The following is an 8,863-nucleotide window of genomic DNA, read 5'->3' as shown; positions in this document are numbered from 1 at the left end:
GCTCAGTCGTACGAGGTGGAGGCCGACAACGAGTCGCGGGACGAGACAAGGCAGCCACGGCGGGGCATGTTGTGATGATGTTTTACGAGTGTCTCTGTTGTGTCTCTTGAGAGTGATATGTTTGTGTCCATCTACCTGTACCGTACCTGTAGCGGCGAGGGGTGTGTTGTATGAGCGCGCTTTCATCTGTTCTGCTGCTCCAACGGAGAGACCCCTGTTGTTTTAGTTGACAATCGTCAGCGCCATAATGTTTGGCGCCCCTCTCGCCGCACCTTTCTGTTTTTCATTCTCCCCCTTATTTTCTCTGTGCTCGACACGAGGACTTGAAACACGCTGGGCTGGGTTGTGTCGGGGATAGAGCGCCTGCGACTCGCTGGGGTAGGCCGGCCGCCCAACAGCCAAGCACAGCGAGAAGCCGCCTCCCGAAGCGCGGGCGCTCCCAGCCGGCCGGCCGGAGAGTCGGTCTGCTGAATCTTTTATCTTTTCGCTCTCGACCAGAGAATGCGTTGCTAAATTTGATAGCTTTCGGTCTTGTTTTCATGGGCGGCGGAAGATACGTACTATGATGCCGAAATATTTACTATATGTTTCAAGCCCTCGTGTCCTTCTGACAATAGTTGCGGTGACTGTGACCATTTCTGGAGGTATCTGTGTAGAAACGTTTTCTTTTATTTTGAATTCCTTCTGTTTGTTAGTCAACTGGTGAGTTTCCAGTGTTTAGTCTAGTCACGATTTTAACCATTGAAAAAATGCATTATTTATAATTTACTTTAAAAAGAGAAAGTGAAGATTTGTCTTAACAAGTCGTGTGAATCTCTCTTTTATTTGGAAACGTTACTTTTGTTGTTATCCCGTCAATACTCGAACCAATTCAAATTCAAAATAAAAGAAAAGCCTGTTTCACAATGCTGTTTCTTGCAGTCGTGTCCCAACACTACGACACCGACGTGAACAAGGAGTACGCCATCCGTGGCAACTCCGCCGTTCTCAAGTGCCAGGTGCCCTCGTTTGTGGCGGACTTCGTGAGTGTCGTGTCTTGGCACACAGAGCAAGGCGACAATTTCTCTCCCGGGTCCGACTACGGTAATTCATGCGAGCAAAACTACCACCGCAATGCATCATGCCGGCGGTCAGCATGCCCTAGGATAAGGATTGCGAGGCTCATTCCCTTTTTTCCCTCTCTCTCTCTATCTTGCTGCCCGGGGGGTGAATCCAGGCTTCACTTGCGAATCCCGTCACCGAAGACATTTCTCTAATAAACATATTTTCCTGGATCCGCCCCCTTCGGGTGGCTCGCGACAGGTCGTGCGGAGCATCGGATCGCGGTTCGGCCAGTTTTAGTTTGTTATGTGACCGGTGTTCTATGTGTTCCGCAGTGGTGCAACAGTTTTATCAGTCCGAGGTGAACAACGAGTATGTGATCAGGGGCAACTCGGCCGTGCTCAAGTGCTCGATCCCGTCCTTCGTGGCGGACTTTGTTAGCGTCACGTCCTGGGAGGACAGCCAGGGCCACACGTACACGGGCAAGGACAGTCAGAACGGTAAAAACGCTTGCCGGAGAGCACCTAACCCGCCTTCACCCCACGCTTCCTACAGGTGGCGACATTCGACCCGGCTGGCTGACACCGGACCTCACCGGCGACAAACCGATAACCCCCACTACTTCCAGGTCGCCCCCTAACCTAACTTTTCGCTTCTCGTAGTCGTGTCGCAGTTCTACGAGGCCGAGGTTGTCTCGGAGTACGTGATTAAGGGCAACACGGCCGTGCTCAAGTGTAACATTCCCTCGTTCGTGGCGGACTTTGTCCGCGTGGACGCCTGGGTCGCCAGTGACGACACGGCCTACCTGCCGTCCAGTGACTACGGTAAATCCCCAGACCCTAATCCAGACTGGTTGTGTTTCTCGTTGCTCCTGCTTCCCCGTATGCCGTGCCCCCGCGGGTAGTTGTGAACCAGTTCTACAAGGCGGAGATCCTGACGGAGTACGTGATCCGGGGCAACACGGCCATCCTCAAGTGCAGCATCCCCTCGTTTGTAGCCGACTTCGTGAGCGTGCAGGCCTGGCTCACAGACCCGGGGGAGACGCTGCTGCCCGGCGGCCAGCCCGACGGTAAACATTCTCCTCCCCCGCAGCCGCAGGTGGTAGCGGAGCCGAGGCGTGGCGGGGCGGGGCGGGCCGGCCGGCTCGACCCCTACCCCATCACGCGCCGGCTCACAGAATGGTCACAGAAACCTAACCTTATCCTTGTCACTGTTGTTGTTACGCTTTAGGGTTTAGTGCTTTGTGTGTCTCCGTCTGTCAGCGCCGGTCGCTTTCTTCACTTCACGGCTCGTGTCTTTGCAGTGGTGGCTCAGAACTATGTGACGGAGGCAGAGAACGAGTATGTGATCCGGGGCAACAGCGCCGTCATGAAGTGCAAGATCCCGAGTTTCGTCGCCGACTTTGTCACGATAGACGCTTGGCTGGCGGACTCCGGGGAGGTTCACATGTACAACAAGAACAAGGGCCAGACGGACTATGGTAAATGGCGCTCTGCCCGGGTTAACCACCTGTTCCTTTGCAGGCGCCGCAGCTGCCGCAGCTCGGGGACGCTAACCCATTATGTCTCTCTTTCTCTCTCCCGTTATTAACCCGTGTCGTTCTCGCTGTTCTCTCGCTCCCGCGCCCCGCAGTGGTGGCTCAGTCGTACGAGGTGGAGGCCGACAACGAGTACGTGATCCGCGGCAACAGCGCGGTCATGAAGTGCGAGGTGCCCAGCTTTGTCGCGGACTTTGTACACGTTGAGATGTGGGTGGACAGCGCCGGCAGCTCGTACCGCCCGGACGGTGACTACGGTAATCCCCCCTCGTACTTCTCGTAGCTCGCCACTGACCCGCGCGGTGAGGGGTGGGTCCGCACCACGGCCCCCGCCCCCTCCGAGCCGTGTTCTCCCACAGCAGGCCGAGCGCGAGCAGGAGGAGACGTAGCGCGAGCAGCAGCAGCAGCCCGCCCACTGCAACCTTTAACCCCGCTTGTGTTCCCGCAGTGGTGCACCAGTTTTACCAGACTCGGGTCATCGACGAGTTCGTGCTGCGCGGCAACGCCGCCACCCTCAAGTGCCTCGTGCCGAGCTTCGTCGCCGATTTCGTGCAAGTCACGGGTTGGGTGGCGGACGACGGCGCGTCCTTCGCCCCTTCCAACGACGGCTACGGTAATGCCCGGAGCCTAAAGCTAAACCACCCCCTCTCTCTCTCTCGTTCTCTCTCTCTTCCAGGACATGATTTTTCTGTGCTTCGATTCACTTGTTTTCAGGTTTCTCCTATGTTTGTTTTCAGGACAACTACTTTTTCTAATGGTGTCGTCTGTTATTGTTGCTCCTCTTTTCTGACCTTTGTGTCGTGGGTTGGGTCTGGCTTGTTGCAGTGGTCAATCAGTACTACGAAGCGCAGGTGTACGATGTGTTTGTAATTAAGGGCAACGCAGCCGTGTTCAAGTGTAACATCCCCTCGTTCGTGGCGGACCACGTGGAGATCAGCAGCTGGGAGGATTCCCAGGGCGGCCGCTACGTGCCCAACCCGGCCGACTACGGTAAAAACAAAACAAAAACCAGCCGTCGGGCCTCTGTTTCCAAGCTGTTCCATGTGCAACGGCTCTCCTTAACTTGCAGCGAGTGGCTCACCACTAGCTCCAGTATGTTGCCGCTCCGAGACAGCGCTTCCCCGAGCTCGCCCGCCGCAGTCACGTGGCCGACACGCGTGTCTCTCCCTGGAGGCCCTGGAGGGTGGCGTCCCGTCCGAGTGCGGCGTCTGTCTCTCCTCCTCTGTTGTGTCTGACCTTTTCCGCTCTCCTTTCTCAGTCGTTACGCAGCAGTATTCGGTGAACGTGATGGACGAGCACGTGTTGCGTGGGAATACGGCCATCATCAAGTGCCACATCCCCAGCTTCGTGGCGGACTACGTGACGGTGGCGTCCTGGCTGCAGGGCGCCGCGGGCCCGCAGGGCCGCGAGCAGGAGATCCTCGAGGACAACAACTATGGTACACGTCTCTACATTTGCCGGGTTCTAGTGAAACTGTTAAAAGTAGTCTAAATTTCGTTTGGGATCGATATCGCGTTTCGTAATTGCACCCCTCCTAAGTCATGCAGTGATACCGCTGAGCTTTTTACGTGAGCTACCTACTATTTTCTCTTCCAAACTCAAATTTCGTTTGGCACTGGCCTAGGAATTCTAATCCACATCTAGAGGAGTATGGCTTGAACATACATACATGACCGGCAAGTGTAGCTGATGTCTTGTCTTTTTCCAGGAGGTTTCTGTGAACATTCGCTGCTGATTGTTTAAATGTTTTGAAATATTTTGTCCTGGAGTGGAAAGTCTATTTCTATCAGTTTCGCCTATCTCCTGCTTTTAATTATTGACTTGAGTTTGTAAACAATTGGTTTACAAAACCGTTAAATTTTATCTATAAAAGTTTAATGCTATGCTATCTGCTCCATCTGCTCACTAGCAAGTTGTGCTGTTTCGATATAAAGAAAGAACTTTCAATTAGGTCTACTGCATGATCTAGGCTTCTCACTCCTCGTGTATTATAAATTGTATTGTTTTTTTCTGACATTGTTGCCAATTTTCTTGTTTCATTGTTTATCGTACATCCCACAGTATTTCTGAATGAAAACTAACACATTTACTTAATGGGAACTAACATAGTTTTATACACTACGGTTTCGAAGATAAAATTATTATTTAGTTGAATTTGAACCTCATTTACATTCAGAAATGCTGTTATTGGGTGTTATTTTATAATGCATGCATCTTTTGAGTACATCTTAGTAGTCGCATGTTATTTTGTCACATTTTGTGACCAATAAACATTATGATTCTGAGAACGGCTGAATCGCGAACACCGGGAACACTTCTGTTGAGGCTCTCTCTTTTTTTTTTACGTGCGCTATTCTATTAAAAATTGCCAACTGTTGTACATATGTTATTCTTAGCCGGTTCCTAAATTCCAGCACGTTTCTCAGAGTCTGTGTTATAACTGTAGAAAAGCTGCGAGATGGTTTCTTTTCTTACTTTTAACTTGCCAGACAAGAAAAAATCTTTGGTTGCACAGCGTTTTGCCCATCTAAATAAAGTTAAATTAAACGTGGGCACACAAATCAAAACAGACTCCCACTTCTAGAAACTGTGCCAATACAGCCATTATGCCATGTTAACATCAAAACTTGTCATGTCATTTATTTATTCCAAGTTTTTAATGCGTTCTACTTGAAACCGTCTGGCAACTTCACATGCGACTTGTAATGCCAAAATATGATTCCACAGGCGCCCAAAGCCACGTGTATAAAAGAATCAGAATCAAAGAGGCATTTACCCAGTGGAAAACGTTGACGTCTATTCGACGTCGAATTGGCGTCTACGTCAAAGGCTTCTGACTGAGGCAGTAAATGTGGGCATATTCTGGCATCAAACGAGGTTTACCTGGTAATTTGTGAGGGAAGCAAGCTTTCTCATTAAACCGTTATAAAACACGCGTTCTCGTGCACTCAGCAATGACATAATTTTGTTTTCAAAGTATACCCTCTCGTTCAAGTATGAATGTAAAGTTAAAGTAATTTCGGTAATTTCTTTCGAAACGAAAATTCTGGAATATTTCTGCGCTTGCTTCCCTTTACACATCCTCAAGTTTTCGGAACTAGTGCTTACGCCACTGTGTGTGATATTGCGCAGATGGCAAGTATTTGGTGCTGCCCTCTGGAGAACTTCACATTCGGGACGTCGGCCCGGAAGACGGATACAAAACCTATCAATGTCGCACCAAGCATCGTTTGACCGGCGAAACTCGTCTCAGCGCTACCAAAGGTCGTCTAGTCATCACCGGTAAGTCTCGTTATTCCAACTTTCTAAGTTTAAAATGTCAGTACAGAAACGCAGCGTGCACCACGTAAATTTTCGGCATGCAAAGATTTCAGAAAAACAACCATGAAAGTCGCATGAAAGACTACGTTTGCATCTCAAAATTTACGTGATGGGCGCTGCTCCTATAATATTTATTTTAGACACAATGTCGTTTTAAGCGCAGCGAAGCCTCCAATATTTGTAACACAAAATAATGTGCAGTGTACGACCGTTGGTTAAAATTCATTTCCGCACTTAATGCACTAAATGTTGAGCACTGCGATGTGTCTAACAATTATATTATGTACCAGGTGTTTTAGAGCAAACACCGCATTGTTGCGGTTGCGGCGCACCACTTGAGTGTCCGCTCTAGACACCCGGTACTATTGGTACCGTTTGCAACTTGAAATGGCATTGTAGTCTAACGATGAATCTGATAGATTCAACTTTACGAGAGGTGGTGAATAGTCGAGCTTGATTGTGTCATTCAAATGGAAATCTAGTTCTTCTTTGTGGAAATATTTCTGTTTTGCTCTCTTAACAGAGTTTGTTTTCAGTAACTTTAACAAATTTTGTAAATACCATTGTAGGTGCGTAGTCGCACTACACTTCACGTAATTTTTCTTTTTTCTCTTTTTTAAACTGTGTGCACTACTGGTGTGGCACTCTTACCTTTTTCCTGATTTGATTCCCTAAACATTCCAAGCTGCTCTGTATTACCCCAGCTCGCTATTTACTCCTTCCTGAAGTATTTCGTTGATGTTGGCATTTTAAGAACACATAATTTTTAGGACTATACCCTTTGATAGTCTTGAGATCTTATTGGCTTTTTTCGTGGACCCATCTATCTTGTAAAATGAGACCCAATTAAAATACAGATATTGTCAATCTCTAACACATTGATTTTCATTCGGTGCTGTTAGCAGTCACGTTCATGAACATTGCTCCTGTCAAAATAATGATAGTGGCTCGTTTTGTGGTCAATTTTGTTTCTACGGGATCATCCAGAAAGTACGTCCTTCTCCTTTCGAGCCCTCATGGCGCCTGATAGGTAGGCAACATTTTGCCAGCAGTGCATGCGTGTATTGCGGGTCGGCCTACCCTGAGTCTCGCAGGCGACGAGCTCCCGTAATTTACTGGAATTGGAATCTGAAAATAAAAGACATACTTTCTAGACGATCCCTTAGTAAAATACCAGGTATTCGATTCTTAACATGTGTTCTTAAAATGTTCCTGTGTTTTGGGTGTGGTACCATTGTTTTTCCTTTAAATTCCTCACAACCTAAAGGAAATAGCGTCACTTACGTAGTATCTGGATTTTACAAATCGGTCTAGGACTGTAAATAATTAAGTAAAGTAATAGCTCAAGTTAAAGTAAAGGTCAAGAATGTTTTCCGATGTTTCCGTATGTTTTTAACCTGTCAACTGTATAAGTACCACACCCTGCTGTACTATATTTGCGCAAGTGTCGTTTGGAGAAAATCAAACTAACCAGCATATCGGTTATATTGCACACCTCACTGGTGTACTTAAAAGAATACCACAGCAAAACCAAAAAATTTGTTCCACTTTTCAACGTTTTGGACGTTTTCTTAGCTTCACTGCCGTAGCATATTTGCGAAAAGTGCTAAATAGTTGATTTTCTCTGAACCTCGTGTGAAATAAAAGACGTTGACTATCACACTCGAACGTAGTTAATGCTTTAAAGTCTTAGAAACGACGTGAGTGATGCCTGAACGTCTTCTATTCCACAGTGTTTTTGTGTTGTTCTCTGTGAAATCGTTGCCTGAATGTTGGGATAAGGGTACCCCTGTTAGCTGACGGCCACTCTTTCGTAAATTCAAATGAAACTTTTTTTTTTATTCTTTTCAAAATTTCTTGTATAAAAAATTGACAAGTAAAGCCAGGAGGGGAGGAGGAGGAGGAGGTGGCAGTAGTGGTGGTGAAGCCTGGCGCCGCGTCTCTCTCACACTTCAAGTAGTATACTTTCCCTTTAGTCACTCACATTGTTCCTATAATTCCGCGGTAAGTAACTTAACTACACGACACGTCCCCCCAACCACGTGCCACATGGAGCTGGCTGGCTCGCGACTTTTAAAACCCCCCGCGTATCCGTTGTGTTTGTAGAGCCGGTCGGTAGCATGCCTCCCAAGTTCCCGACCGCCAACAAGATCACCTCGTTCGTGGTGGCTGGCGGCGAGGCCACGACCCTGTTCTGCCCGGCGCAGGGGTTCCCCGTGCCCAGGTCCAGGTACGACATTTCGCCCAGCCCCCCGCTCGCCGCGCTCCTCTCCGGGCCCTCCCCCCACGGCGGCCACCTGTTGCGGGACCCCACCCCACGGCGCCACGCCGCGGCCGTGAATGCCACCCCCCGGGTGGGGGTTGGCCGCCCCGATGAGAAATTCAGCGGGCAGTGTGTCAAGGGCCGCGGTGGTGGGGAGGGCCGCCCTGGGCAGGCGAGCGGGGGGTGGTGGCGCGCCGCGGAGGCAGCCCGACTGTAGCGGCCGCGCGCGCGCGCTCTCTCCCCCTCTCCCGTAGAGCCCGTGGGCGCGTCCGGGCCCAAGTTCCCGACGGTAGACACGGGCCGCAGCTTCCGCACCAAGGAGGGCGACCCGCTCACGCTGCTGTGCCCGGCGCAGGCGTTCCCCGTCCCCGCGTACAGGTAACTGCACACACACTTGCCCCCCTTTAGAGCCCGTGGGCGCGGCCAGCCCCAAGTTCTCCACGGTGGAGAGCAGCCGTGGCCTCAAGGTGCGCCTCGCTGACCCCATGACGCTGCTGTGCCCAGCGCAGGCCTTCCCCGTCCCGATGTACAGGTAACGCTCACACGCGCGCTCGCTCGCACGCACTACATGCCGCACACGTCCGTCTGCTGCACACAGAGCCCGTCGGCTTCTCCAGCCCCAAGTTCCCGACCGCGGACAACCTGCGCGGCTCCCGCGTCCGCTCCGGCCAGAGCCTCACGCTGCTGTGCCCGGCGCAGGC

General features: G+C 50.4%; 1 protein-coding gene across 5 annotated transcripts in view; it reads left to right on the top strand.

Moving 5' to 3' along the window:
• LOC127750815 (cell adhesion molecule Dscam2-like) overlaps nucleotides 1–8,863 on the top strand; it is an 83,406-nt gene that overhangs the window by 63,902 nt on the left and 10,641 nt on the right. The window contains exons 5-6 of one of the 5 annotated variants that reach the window (XM_052273340.1): nucleotides 3,027–3,191; nucleotides 5,711–5,860. In XM_052273340.1, the coding sequence (XP_052129300.1) occupies nucleotides 3,027–3,191; nucleotides 5,711–5,860 (315 nt within the window). Of the gene's footprint in view, nucleotides 1–921; nucleotides 1,084–1,376; nucleotides 1,542–1,945; nucleotides 2,111–2,344; nucleotides 2,522–3,026; nucleotides 3,192–5,710; nucleotides 5,861–8,863 lie in introns of all 5 variants that reach the window. The other 4 variants (XM_052273339.1, XM_052273342.1, XM_052273341.1 and 1 more) reach the window with 4 other exon arrangements.

Source organism: Frankliniella occidentalis, unplaced genomic scaffold, assembly GCF_000697945.3.
Source record: "Frankliniella occidentalis isolate FOCC.00 unplaced genomic scaffold, Focc_3.1 Scaffold265, whole genome shotgun sequence".
NCBI classification, from domain to species: domain Eukaryota; kingdom Metazoa; phylum Arthropoda; class Insecta; order Thysanoptera; family Thripidae; genus Frankliniella; species Frankliniella occidentalis.
The sequence above is the reverse complement of the archived record's forward strand: the minus strand, read 5'-3'. Positions and strand labels throughout refer to the sequence as shown.